Source organism: Macrobrachium nipponense, chromosome 4 (genome assembly GCF_015104395.2).
Source record: "Macrobrachium nipponense isolate FS-2020 chromosome 4, ASM1510439v2, whole genome shotgun sequence".
NCBI lineage: Eukaryota > Metazoa > Arthropoda > Malacostraca > Decapoda > Palaemonidae > Macrobrachium > Macrobrachium nipponense.
This window is the reverse complement of record NC_061100.1, coordinates 126,890,451-126,905,429: the sequence shown is the minus strand read 5'-3', so window position 1 is coordinate 126,905,429 and position 14,979 is coordinate 126,890,451. Positions and strand designations below refer to the sequence as shown.

At 36.8% G+C, this 14,979-nt stretch overlaps 1 protein-coding gene across 2 annotated transcripts in view; it reads right to left on the bottom strand.

Moving 5' to 3' along the window:
• Positions 1–14,648, bottom strand: part of LOC135211148 (ubiquitin carboxyl-terminal hydrolase 29-like) — a 105,039-nt gene extending 90,391 nt beyond the window's left edge. The window contains exons 1-5 of one of the 2 annotated variants that reach the window (XM_064244311.1): positions 14,261–14,648; positions 6,830–6,905; positions 5,924–6,575; positions 3,461–3,655; positions 107–583 (exon numbers count right to left, since the gene is read on the bottom strand). In XM_064244311.1, the coding sequence (XP_064100381.1) occupies positions 107–583; positions 3,461–3,655; positions 5,924–6,575; positions 6,830–6,893 (1,388 nt within the window). In that variant the 5' untranslated portion in view covers positions 6,894–6,905; positions 14,261–14,648. The remainder of the gene's footprint in view (positions 1–106; positions 584–3,460; positions 3,656–5,923; positions 6,576–6,829; positions 6,906–14,260) is intronic. The other variant, XM_064244312.1, reaches the window with a different exon arrangement.
• Between the last annotated feature and the right edge of the window lie 331 nt (positions 14,649–14,979).

Below are 14,979 nucleotides of genomic sequence, written 5' to 3'. Positions count from 1 at the left end.
AATTCTGTGAATGGTGATCTAGAACTAATTACTGTATTTTTATATATTAATAACAAAGGCAGTTAACAAAACAAACTGAAAATTTCAACAGTAAATGAAACCTTACCCTAAGCATCTGTACGATTCTAGAAGCTGAAATTCAAAATTGTCCTTCACTGGATTTTTTAATAAATGAGTGGGATTTGTTTCCGTTTGAACTATATCACAGACTTTCTCACTTAACCTCTTCTTGAGACTCTTCTCCTTTACACACACACTACCAGAGTCTGAATCACAATTCACATTATCACAGTCCTGAATACCACTGTCACCATCTGTAACCTCCATTATTAAGTCACATGGATCGTCATTTCCACTTCTTGCACCATTTAGAAATATTTCTTCATCACTGATTTCAGAGCTACAAGCAAGAGATTCTCGTGATTTAACCTTAACAGTCGAGGGCAAAGGGGACTGACTAGCATAACACACATCAATTTCATCTTTAATTATATCAAGAATTTTGGTCAAGAACTCATTGGCATCCTGCATCTTAAAACCTGAGAAAGAGCCATCTATCCTCTCCAAATTCTCCTTGACAGTTCTGAAAGGATAAAGAAAAACTGCCATTAGAAAGAAACTACTTAAGCATGACCATAATTTTGTATTCTACAGCTGCTCACCACACACTGGTTTCACATCACTATACTTGACTGGGAAGTACAGTCACCTACAAGAGTGAAAACTTTTTAAAAATCAGTTTCAATAAAGTGACATCTGGCAACTTGAAATGGCAAACCTAAATGTGAAGCTGTTTATGATGATCTAGTTCAATTTGATGCAACATCTGTAAGTGAACTGTTCAATCAATATAATATCCCTGATATTTAAATATATAATCCAAAAATATTCTTTACTTTGGTTACACAGTATTAGCAGACATTCACAGAGAACTGAATTGTAGTGCATTTTACGCATCCAGGAGGAAGAAAACTACTTGTGGGTAGTTATCATTAACCCTTAAACGCTGAAGCGGTATTTTAAAAATCGTCTCCCGTATGCTGGCGGCATTCGCGAGTGAGCGTTGAAGTGGAATTTTTTTTTTTTTTTTTCAAAAAATCACAGCACGCTTAGTTTTCAAGATTATGAGTTCATTTTTGGCTCCTTTTTTTGTCATTGCCTGAAGTTTAGAATGCAACCATCAGAAATGAAAAAATATCATTATCATATATAAATATTGGGATATATGACAGCGCAAAAAAAATTTCATATATAATTGTATACAAATCGCGCTGTGAGCAAAACGGTTAATGCTAAAGTTATTTTTTTTCATTGTATTGTACACTAAATTGCGATCATTTTGGTATATAACACATTGTAAAACAATCAAGGCAACACAGAGAAAATATTATCACAAAATGATGCATGAATTCGTAACGCGCGGATGTAAAAAAAAGCTGTTTCCAAAATTCACCATAAATCAAAATATTGTGCTAGAGACTTCCCGTTTGTTACAAAATGAAGGTAATTGATTGAATATTATTAGACTAAGTGTTGTAGCTTACAATTGCAGTTTTCGACCATTTCGGTCGAGTTAAAGTTGACCGAAGGACAAATTTTTTCCATTTATCGTTATTTATGTGAAAATATTTCAAAAGTGATAAAAGCTACAACCATGGGTTGTTTTTAGTTGTATTCTATATAAAATTGCACACATTTTCATATATAAAACTTTATGTAATGGCTAATTTCAAATGGTGCAAACATTACGACAATCGGACGAAAAAATTTATGATTTTTTTGGAAGAGTTACCATGTGGACGTAAGTAAAAATTTTTTCTCCATATATTCACCATAAAATATTGTGCTGGAGACTTCCAATTTGTTGGAAAATGAAGGTAAATGATTGAATATTACTAGAATGTAAGAGTTTTAGCTTACAACTGTGTTTTTTTTACCATTTCGATCGAGTCAAAGTTGACCGAAGGTTGATATTTTGGCACTTATCGTTATTTATATGAAAATATTTCAAAACTGATAAAAGCTACAACCATGGGTTGTTTTTAGTTGTATTCTACATGAAATTGCACACATTTTCATATATAAAATTTTATGTAACGGCTAATTTAAAATGGTGCAAATATTATGACAATCGGACCAAAAAATTTATTATTTTTTTCGGAGTTACCGCGCATAAACGGAAATATTGTGCTAGAGACTTCCAATTTGTTGCAAAATGAAGGTAAATGATTGAATATTACTAAAATATAAGAGTTTTAGCTTACAATTGCGTTTTTCGACCATTTCGGTAGAGTCAAAGTTTACCAAAGGTTGAAATTTTGGCACTTATTGTTATTTATATGAAAATATTTCAAAACTGATAAAAGCTACAACCGTGAGTTGTTTTTAGTTGTATTCTACATGAAATTGCGCACATTTTCATATCTAATACTCCATGTAACGGATAATATAAAATGGTGCAAAAATTATGTCAAAGTGACAAAATAAATTTCTGAGATGTGTTGCTGATGCTTTTTAGTGTGAGAAGAAAGAAATTCGCGCTTGCGCGCCTGGGTAACTATTGTAAACAAAACAACGCCTTGATCTGTGAGCTCCCAGCATCCCCCAAGGCACGTCATTTAAAAGCTTTCGCCTAGTAGGCCTATTACTATTTTTCCGCGAATTTTTAAAAAACATTTTTTTTTTGACGTACCATACGTCGGTTCGGCACCCGACAGACAATTTTCGTCGACGTTTAATGCGTCCAATCGGCGTTAAAGGGTTAACTACAAACATTCCGTACAGCAGCTTCAAGAGGCTTAATTATCTTTAGAAAACCAGACAAATTCAGTTAAATAGGGAAAGGAGCACAGGTCTATACTATTACGTCTGTGTTTCATGTTGGCTTTACAACAACTAATGTTTGGAAAACATAATCATATTGTATTATAAATACTGTAGCGATATGACAAATTTAGAAATATATTTTCTTACCTTTCCTTTCTCATCAATAATTTAGAAGGAAATAACTGTTTGGTATACTAGATATACTTTTTTTCAACCACAACCACTTCATATTTTTAATACAATTTTCATAAAAACTAACCCTACTACAGCTAATAAACTGTGCTCATTCCTCTGCTTCAATAAGTTAGGGTTCATTTATAAAAACTAACCCTACTACAGCTAATAAACTGTGCTCATTCCTCTGCTTCAATAAGTTAGGGTTCATTTATAAGTTATTTCTACTTGGCACCAATTAACGTTCTTTACATTCTGCCAGGACTACTTTTGACTATTTACACTTGGCAGCATTTCAACAAATACATATATCATGAACTGCTTATCTTTATGACTAATGCTGATGGCTTGAATGTTCACTAATACTCTTTAATTACAAAGGCTGAAGAAGAAAATATTAATATAAAATTTTTATTTACTAAAATGTGTAGTACTTCATAGAGATCTAATATATACTGACCTTAAAGAAAGCTTCACACCAGATGCTTGACCCTTCATCCGACTGTATAAAACTTGGCTGAGACCATAAAATAAAGAATTGCTATTCACGCCTAGTTCCGATGCAATCTGACGATAATCACACAGGAATGTAGGCAAACCAAGTAAAGACTGGAGTACTGAATTAAGATAGCAAGTGTTGCCATAATTTGGAAATCTGAAAAACAAAAATTATGATAATCTCATGCAAGAACAAGCCCAAGATTCCTTTTGTAAAATAACAAATATATGAGAGAGAGAGAGAGAGAGAGAGAGAGAGAGAGAGAGAGAGAGAGAGAGAGAGAGAGAGAGAGAGAGAGAGAGAGAGAGAGAGAGATTGATTCCATGTACAAAATTTTGCAGCAAAGTAAATGAGAAACAAACATTATGAAGTGTAAAAAAATAATTTGCATGTTAAACACAGAAAAATTATATCTAATAAAATATAGCATATTTTTTCATTTTTGTTGGAGAAACAATGGGCTAATTTTCTGTAGATTTTAAATTATTTGATGTATTGAATTTAGAGAGTACATTCTATTCAGTAATTTTGTTTCCACTTATAACTGAGAATATATGAACGTGTTTAATTTGTTTCCTTTTTATTTGATCCTTGTTGTTAGTATGACTAGTACTACTTAAGAGCATTAATTACAAAGACAGCTCCATGGTAAGTTAGGAATATTTGCAACTTATGCGTCAGGGGAAAATCTTGCATATGTCCGGAGTACGTTCAAGGTTAAATCACGCCTTGTTTTTCTAAGAAACAGAACTGTTACCATCAACAACAGTTGCCATTTAAGTGATTCTACATCAAAAAATGCATGAAAAATATAAGCATAGAATAGAATATGAACTTGAGTCCAAACGCCTAGTGTTAGGATCTATGACATGGGTTCCCAACCTGGGGGCCATGGCAACAATTTAGGGGGACCATTGCAGACTGACCTAGTAGATTTCTTTTTCAAATTAATTATGTGGATGGATATGTCTTAGACAGGACAAATCTCTGAATATATTTTGGTGTTCAATGCACCAGTCATATCCAAAAGTTGGTAAAATTGCGCTTCAAAATTACTCTTGCCTTTTTCAACTAAATATTTGTGTCGGGTTTCTCCACCCTTCTACAAATTAAGAATAAGAACTGGAACCGACTGGATGTGGGACCCCTACACGTGATGTGCATTGTCGGTGACACAACCTCCGATTCATCAACTGAGTGAAAATAAACAACCTCAGCCTTCACACTGATGTGTTATAGTTTATAGGCAAAGGTTCATTAAACTTTTTTGTAAGTAAATTCAAGTTTCCTGTGAGGATAGAGCTGCTGGTGATGGCTTTTCTTTAGTACTGTTGTTTTTTAATTTAGCATTAAGCAGAAATCCATCTACTAATAATATATACATGTAACTAAGATAATTATAAATTTATAAATGAATGAAGCGAAAGTATTTTCATCAGCATTCTATTTTAATTTATGTAACCTTTTTTACTTTTATTTTTTTATTTTTTACTTTTATTTTTTATAGGGGGTGGAATATTGGAGAAAAATGAAAGTGGGGCCAAAAAAAGGTTGAGAATTCATGAAGGGAGAAATGAAGTGAAAAAGGTTAGGAGCCACTGATCTATGAGGTCATTCAGCACTGAAAGGGGAAATGAGAGTAAAAGGGTTTAAAAGGAAGCAGTTGCACTATGAAACAATTGTTAGGAGAGGCCAGAAAGTAAGATGGAAGAAAGATATGAATGGAGGTAAAGCAGGGGTTCTCAAACTTTTCAACTCCTTGACCCCCTTATGAAGTTTCAAATTTTCTATCGACCCCCTAGATTAGCATTTAATATAAAAAAAAAAAGTCAGAATCAATTATAGTAGTATTAACTTAGTACTTGACATTCTGTATGATAAAAAAAAGTAACACCTAGTAAGAAAATATGTTAGGAACTTTAGATGTATGTACGAGTATTACGTAACTTTATTCTCTGACGCGTTAGTTATTCATCGACCCCCTTTTGACGCCCTGACTCGGTTGTTCATCGACCCCTTGGACGATCCTATTGACCCCTGGGGGTCAATATCAACCACTATGAGAACCCAAGAGGTAAGGCAGAAGGAATGAAAGGGGTTGCAGCTAGGGGCCAAAGGGATGCTGCAAAGAACCTGAAGTAAAGCCTATAGTGCACAGCACAGTGCACTGACTGCACAACCAATCGCTGATAAAAGCCTGGCATCTTTAAGAATTTGAGTTTCAAAATATTTCAGTTATGACTTAGTGAGAAAACAATACTAAATAACCAAAGAAATGAAACAACACTAAATGACTGATACAATTGTGGTCCAATTAGCAGTTTTACTTTAGTTATTGACAAGTAACATTTTGTAATCAAGACGAAACGTGCAACAATGATGTGCAAATCTTAAGATTAACAATGTGAAAACAATGATACATACCCAATCAAATGTGGCAACAAGACTTGGTGAACTGATGAATCTGCAGATTTACATACAGGAACATTCTCTTTTTCTGCAGAAAAAAGTGACTTAGGTCCATAAGCTTTTTCTACCAGATCTGGAGATACATCACTAACTAATCTAGACTTCACTGTGCGCAAAGGCTTTCTCTTATTGGAGTATACTTTAACAGATTTAGGCTTTGGGTTCCCAAGTGGAGACGTTTTCTGTAACCACACTGGACTCTTTTGTTCCTTTCTAGATGAGAGAAAGATCTCATCATCACTGGACTGATACTGGTTCTCCTTGTCATTAATTTCTTGAGTTCTAGCTTCCTTTCGAGGAACAGGCTGACACTCCTCGTCACTGTCTGTGAACACATTATAAGGGTCATTACTGTCTAAATCTCCATTGATGGTACGAAAAGGTCGCTTAGTGGGTTGAGGAGACTTCTTAGGTTTAACTGGAGTTGTTTTGACTTTCTCCAATGGGAGTGGAGTCTTTGCAGAAGACAGGATCCTATCTGTACGGGTGTTAAACCGTCTCTTGACATCCGACCTTGGAGGCGTAACATGTACCATGGTTCTATGGTTTTTGAATTTCTGAATAAACTGATTTCCACCTGATGCATAAGGATTATGCCTCAAGGCATCTGAAAAAAAAAATCAATCAATAACTTAAATATTGTGCATTAACTGGTAGATACTGTAATCAACTAATAACAATTTACATAACACTTCCAATAAGGTTTACAGGAGGAAACCTGACAATGATAAGATCTTTCAAGATGAACATTTGAAATAAACAACTGTAACTTGTGTAAAAAAAAAAAAACACACACACAAGAAAATGGAAATGAGAAAGAGACTTAGAATGGAATGAAAAAAAGTACAGTAAAATACCTACTTGAATTAACAGTGGTAAGGGCCGATTTCTTGGGCGTGAATTCCATCCTCAAGAGTGAAACCATCAATCTTTGTACCTAAAGCAAAGATTTGAATTGAAAAACTTTTCACAAGGGGTGTCAATAACTAATAACAATAGTTGATGCACATAGGTAACAAAGGGATTTTGAGGACAATACTGAAAAGAACTATTAGCATGACACTTGGTACTCTGAACAAGGCATACTGTAAGCAGCAACATTCTTTGAGAATTTTTCCCTTGGCATCTGAGATTACATAAGGGTTGTTGAAATGCAATAACAAAATGCTCTGACTGTATACTAAAACCGAGTCTGCAACACACACAAACATACTTAATGGTAAAAGGTTAAACACACCAGTCCCCAGCCCAGTTCCCCCTTCAACTAAAATGTGGCAACTTCTAGATAGCAATATCCAGCCATGGCAGTGGAGTACTAATGGTATCACTACATTCAGCAACCGGATCGCTTCCAGACCTGGAGGAGGAGGGTGAAAGGGCCAGGAGGGTTTTGCTCCCTTTCAATACAAACACTAGGATTAGGTTACTGGTCTAGGTTTGGAGAAGCAGATTTCTTCCAGACACCATAAACTGGAGGCCAAGACCCACCTGAAGGTTTGGCTAGTGGTGTCCCACCCTTATCCTGCCACACATTCAATAAAATATGCACCTACAAGAACCTGTGGATCAGGAAGTACCAGTTTTCCAGTGAACGTTTATAACAAACACCTATTATGCATTACTGCTTCTACCGGTTTTCCAGCAAACATTTATTACAAACACCTATGATGCATTGCTGCTTGTACAGAGTGGTACCTTGACCTACGAGTTTAATTCATTCTGCAGCCGAGCTCATAGCTCAATGTCCTCGCACATCAAATCCATTTTCCCCACTGAAAATATTTGAAATGCCCTTAATCTGTTCCAACCCTCAAAATGCAACAACATATTATAAAGTTTTATGTTATCAAATAAGGAAAATACATTTCTAAATAAATACCATATAAAAACATAATAGAAAGAGTATGTAAAGATATAATAAGGTTTTATACAGTGTAGCGGTAGTGTTCAAGTTACGATGATCCGATTTTACGATGGGGTTAGAAATTAACCCTGGACAGGTTTGCAGGGTCGCCCACGACCCGAGGAGTGATTTTTACCCATAAATTATCACCCATGTCAAATCTGGGTGTGATCGACCTGCAGACAGCCAGTGTACTGTGAGCTTCGATGGTGGTAAGACTTGCCTGTCTCTCTCTCCAGTGCATCCCCATTTTCTGAGAATCGCTAGGGTTGAGGCAGACCCACTTGATGCTAGAAAGGTTAGTGATCGAAAATCAAAGTTATTACATAACAGTTTCTCAATGAACAGTGTGCATAGTCATGTGACTTTGTTGTGTTGGAGTCTAGCTGGATCCTCTACGTACCTGATGCATCACCAACCGAGTGGCAGAGATGCCAAATATAGCCATATTGTCCAATTGGCTTTGAGTGCCACTTTTTGCATTTTTTGCAAAAAGCAGTTTTTAGATAAACATCAGATATTGAGTATTTTTCATTCTAATCGTGTTTTGTTCTGTTGGAATATGTCGGAGGATGATGTTTCTATAAAATGAATGCCTTTGTGAATGCCTCCACGTACAATATGCCCTTATGGTCACGTGACCTTCATGTGCTAATTTCTGTGTTTTTTTGCAAAGAACAAAGTTATTATGTAGCCAATTCATGTAAGACTGTGTGCATAATAGCTAATTAGTATAGTTTTTTATATTGGGAAATGTTTTACTATGCGTAAACATGTGCGGAAAACATTTTACTATGCTGTACGTAGTAAATGCATGGGTGACCTTGGTAGTGGTAGAGGTGCCATATCGCCAATAATCCATGCGTCTTTGAACGCCCCCTTTCTGTTTTTTTTTTTTTTTTTTTTTTTTTTTTAAGCAGTTATTAAGTAAACGCAGTGTATTGAAATTGAACAGCGTTCATGCTAGTATAGTTTAGCTCATGCTGGTATGTATAGTTTTTATAGTGGAATATGTTGGAGGTTGGTGCGTTGTATAGCGTACATGCTCGGGGGCATTGTTTGCGACAATTCCGTTTGCCTTTTTTTTCCGAGTGCTCATTTCTGATGTTTTGCCTCTCTCTCTCTCTCACTCTCTCATTCCTCTTTGATCCTTTGTTTAGTGTTTTGTATATTCATGGGTCTCTCTCTCTCCATATAAATAAATCCATCTTATCTCTGAAGCTATAGCAAGTAAAGCGGTCTCTCTCTCTCTCTTCCTTTGTTTTAGTGTTTCACATATTTCTGGGTGTCTCTCTCTCACCATATGAAAAAATCCATATCATCTCTGAAAGCTATAGAAGTAAAGATCTCTCTCTCTCTCTCTCTCTCTCTCTCTCTCTCTCTCTCTCTCTCTCTCTCTCTCTCTCTCATCTCTCTCTATCCGTTTTGCATATTTCTCTCTCTCTCATCCTTTGTTTTAGTGTTTTGCATATTTCTCTCTCTCTCTCTCTCTCTCTCTCAAATTAATCATCATAAATGTGTAAAATATTGATGTTTTACTATTTATTTAAAAAATTATCCAAGTGCACGCTTCGTCATCGTCTTCTACCAAAACAGTTGTTTACTTCAAAACATCCTGGTAAGAGACCGTGTTCCGATTGTTGTGATGAAAGTGCCCCAGCGTCTGTGGGTACAAGTGGTGTGCGGATTTATCACAGGAAATGGGAAGTTTGTTGACACAAGCGACTCCGTAAACATCGAGATGGCGTCAATCTTCTAAGTTACCTAATCGTAAGTAAAAATTTTGAACGCGTTTTGGCGAGATTTCCACTGCCGTAGCCACCCTTTTCACTACCCTCTTCGTCGTCTTCTACAACAGTTGTTTACTCGGTGAGGGAAAGTTTTCCGATTGTTGTGATGAAAGTGCCCCAGCGTCTGTGGGTACAAGTGGTGTGCGGATTTATCACAGCAAATGGTTAGTTTATTGACACAAGCGACTCCGTAAACATCGAGATGGCGTCAATCTTCTAAATATTTTGAGTTGTAAGTAAAAATGTTGAACGCGTTTTGGTGAGATTTGCACTACGTTTGACACCGTTTTCACTACCCTCTGTTTAAATCTTAAAATTTGGCCTTAATTTCTAACTTTGGAGAAAATACTTACTTCGAAAGGAGAGTAGAGGTCTTTAGCTCCGTTTCTCACCAACAAGTCGCAACTGATGCCCATCTCCGATGTCAGGACGCGTTATAGGGGGAAAAACCAGCGACTACCAACCCTTATCACGGTGGACAGGTCTTATTCACTCAATATTTAAATGGTGAAACAAGAATACAATTACAACTCCAAGCATACCATTCAAAAGATTGAAGTTTCGTCAACATAATGTGATATATGAAAGCCCCATACGAACTAAAATAAGCATGTGACGCTCTTCGTAAAATATGTTTTCAAGGCAGTTTTGAAATACAATATGGCGGGGCTACCGTGGGATGTACAGGTTTTGATCAGTGACGAAAATCATCATTCCCAGCCTTCCCAGCAATCATTTGAACAATGTTAGCATATGTATGTAACGTTTATTGATCTTACTCAAGATTGCAGTTGTAATCAGCACAATAAAACAACATTTTGTTGCCTATATTACTGAAAGTATGAAACTTTTTATTCCCAGGGTTATGGTTTGAACTGAATTCATTCTTACCTTGTAATCGGTGGTTTTTATCCTTACTGCCATCACAACTGAAACTCCACAGTGCTTATTTGATTGTTATTATACACATTTTGGTCTCAGTTCACTCCACATTGCACTTTAAACCAGTTGCTGTTCCTGGTTCCTAAGTGCGCACGCCACAAACACAGTTATGAACAGCAGACGATGAAACTGCAGTTTTATTCCTTAAATTCTTTACTTTACTCGTTATTTAGTTCAAATTTACTTTGTTATTTAAAAATTTTAAATTAATTCATGTATATTATCCCTTTTTTGCAACCAAATTACCCCGAAAAATAACAGATATTTCTAAAGTAGATACAATCAAATGTTTCTAACGTTTTCGTACATCTGGCTGCCGAAAACCATAGAGGAACGACTACGGATAAGTGAATTACATATATATTTTTTTTTTTTGCTTTTTTGTTTTTGCTAGCACTTTTCATTGATTTCAGTCTATATTAGTATTTTGAATCTCTTTAATAACCGTATGCCAGAAATGAAATAAATGTAACCTTTAATGTTTGCATGCTTTAATGTTTGCATGATAAGAATGGCAAAATCATCGTTGCCACATTAGTGGAGGCTTCACACACGCCGTTTCATTATTATAAACTGTTTCCATGAATTCTAGTTGTCATAGTAATGCAACAATGATAAAATTGCTTTAATAATTATGTATACATACTTCCAATACATAGCCTAATTTCACCAATTTCAACGTTTTGTGTGTAGTCTTATACCCAGTTTGGAGGGTCAACACATACCGAATGGCAACAGAGAGAGAGAGAGAGAGAGAGAGAGAGAGAGAGAGAGAGAGAGAGAGAGAGAGAGAGAAAGGAAGGCGAATGAACGAAGAAGGAAAGGGGTGGCGAATGAACGAAGAAGGAAAGGGGTGGCAGTGGAGGGGGGGGGAGAGGGTAGGTGGAGCTTTATACGTGTGTTCGTATCCATTTCTGCATAATGGAGTTTTTGTCTCTTGGTACAAGAACAAGTGTCGTTATTCTTTACGATTAGTGATTCACGATACCCTTATAAATTACGGTACTGGGTGTAATGCACTATAGCAAAATCTCGTTCTGATAAGTGTGTTCGTTACAGAAATAGGTATTGCCCAAAAATGTGCTTGCACTGTCTCTGAAACCCATAGTAGGTACGCTGCTTAGTTGTCAATCAAGTTTTTTGTAATAAAGTATTTTTTACAAGCTAGCTATTGAATAAATTTGTATTTTTCTCAATCAAAACATATGCCCCTCAATGCTAACTTTCCTCTTTTAACGACTTTCTGGTCATTGGAAATTCGGCCCCATAATTTCTTATGGTGCGAAAACAGAGGCGCTGGGACCGAAAACAATTGTGTCACACTACGGCTATAATCCGGCAGTAAAACATCTTCATATATCCAAAAAGTAAATAATAGATATATATGCGCATTACGACTGTACCAATTACATGAAAAGCTGATAATCTGCATGAATAACTGGTAAACTGTTCTGCAAGAAAGTTGAGTAAAGCAATTATTTACAATAGGTACGAAAGTCAAGATGTCGTGACGTCATAATACAGGACTTAAAAGAACGTTCTAATTCCAAAAAATAATTACTTAAATTTGAGTCAGAATCGAGTTACTTTTTCAATAACGAATATTTTCAAATTAATCATCATAAATATGTAAAATATTAATGTTTTACTATTTATTTAAAAAATTATCGAAGTGCACTCTTCTTCGTCTTCTTCTACAAAAGTTGTTTACTCGGTGAGGAAAAGGGTAAAATTACAGTTTCAACCATTATGGGAAAACTGGAATAAATATATATTTGTTGCATCAGAAATAATGTAGTTCCAACGGATTTAACATTTACGTATTTTGACTGCAAACCATCCGATTTAGAGATTTACTATGTAATTGTAGTTAAAACAACGACTTTTCCAGAAAAATCCCTAGACCTACCTAGATCTATCCATGGAGCACCTACAGATTCGCGGGCCCAATCGACCGCCGACCGAAATCGGTGGAACACCAAAACCCATATGGCGGCGATACCAAAACAACAACAAACAAAGTAGGGAGCGACTACATATCCGCGATGATCGATTTGTGTGTGCTGTCAGTAAGGCCATGGTGGAACGGCGCTTCGCGCCTTATCCGCATATTTAAAGATTCTTGGCAAGCACGGCAAGAGGTAATGTTGCGCTGCGCGCGCTAGCCACAATGTTTACAGTAAGGCTACTTACCGTGGCAGATCACACCTGAAGGCGTTCCTGTTGAAGTCGATCCGACAAATACTAGTAGCTCCACAACACTCGCAGTTTTTTTGCTTTAGAATGAAATTATGTCTTTGAGCATATTCAATCACAACTTCTTTACCACCACTAGACAAATAATGATAAAATTCACCGTAACCCACATTGCACTGCAAACAATCGGTAGGAAATCGAAGGTCTGTCAAAATTAATGCCAGAAGGGCGGGCCACTGCCTCTGCCATAGGTACAGGAAGACAAAATGCCGTTTTATGCTTCATTATTCGAGTATTCAGTCAAACAAGGATACCAGTGGACACTGGACAGGTAACTTTTTTACTCCGCTGAAATGCTAGTGAAACTTAGTTTTCGACTAAAGTCGTTCGTAATTGGTTATGAAACCCATGACGTCATAACCATGTCACACCTCTCAGCCAATAATGAGTATACCTATAACTGGAACTGCTTTTGTTTGCGTCAGAAAGTAAGTTAGAGGGCTCATTAAAAGTAAACATTACCGTAGAGGAAACACCTCTCCCGACTTAGGAAAAATTAGAGGTAAAAACTCAATATTTTTTTTTCTCTGTATGCATGCATTAGCGACAATAATGTATTGAGAAGAAGTCTTTTGTTATCACGTGCTTTACTCGGGAAAAATATTAATATAATAGATTTCCCATAATGGTTGAAACTGTAATACCAGGAAAAGTTTTCCGATTGTTGTGATGAAAGTGCCCCAGCGTCTGTGGGTACAAGTGGTGTGCGGATTTATCACAGCAAATGGTTAGTTTATTGACACAAGCGACTCCGTAAACATCGAGATGGCGTCAATCTTCTAAATACTTCGAGTTGTACCTAAGTAAAATTGTTGAACGCATTTTGGTGAGATTTGCACTACGTTTGACACCGTTTTCACTACCCTCTGTTTAAATCTTAAAATTTGGCCTTAATTTCTAACTTTGGAGAAAATACTTACTTTGGAAGGAGAGTAGAGGTCTTTAGCCCCGTTTCTAACCAACAACAAGTCGCGACTGATGCCCATCTCCGATGTCAGGACGCCTTATAATGTACTTTTTTTGGGATTGTCCACGCTGATCGTACATGGTCCACTCTGTACCCTACGGTTTTTTACCCTATAGCTTGGTAGACTAAAACAATGCTGTTACCGTAGTCTACCAGCCCCATACCGAACACTTGGGCTAGGCTACGCTACCCTATTAGCTACCTAAGTAGCAACTAACGAACCTAAGACCATTACGTTATCTAAAAATGAACATATACCTAGTATATAGGTAAAGGGGTTGGCCTTCGGCGGCGACTGAAATCATGGCTACGACAATCAAGATGCCTACCATACACCAATTGCTGCCCTACCGGTATACCTTGTCTAGGGACCAAGGGACTTGGGACAACGGACAAAACGAACTCCTCCAACTGAAACTGCAGGTCAGACTTACACAAAAAATAAGGTCCTTGAAGATCCTCACTTAGAGAGCCATATTCAAGAATCTGAACTTGATTGTCAGCTTTCCTGCCGGGTGCCGTCACCAGCGGTGAAAGTGATGCAGACGAGGCGAACTTGATACGAACCTCCTCCCAAGTTCAACTTTTCGAACCTCGGTGTTTTCAGAATGGGTAGTATACGCACAATCATCAAGTATCAAAAGACACCAGAGTCATTTTACCACCAACACCAAAGCAAACCCTCACACGCAATATACGTCGGAAATCTGCTGCACTCGCATTATTGGGAATGAACTGGCGAAATTCATTCTTGTTCTCGTCAACCAAATGGAAGTTTCCACGCTGAGCGGACAGAAAGCGCGCGAACTGCGATGTGAAGCAAGCACAGTATTTCCGCGAATGGTAAGGGCTGCAGTTAGAATAAACTTCTTGCTACGGATAATTTTGCTGATCGCCAATTTCACTGTACTATTTTTTCATAATTTTGGTGAAATATTCACGTCTGAAGTCATTTTGTAAATGCCCAAATGGTTATGAGGGTTTCTCAAGTTTCAAGATTGAGGAAAATGGAACGATCTCATAATAGAAAACGTAATGCTGAGAACGAATGAAGGGATCAAAATATAGTTCTTTGTCTCTAAAAATAACCAGCGGATTATGGAGCTATTTTAATCAGCAAGAGTAATCAAACTGTAAAATATGCAAAACGTTT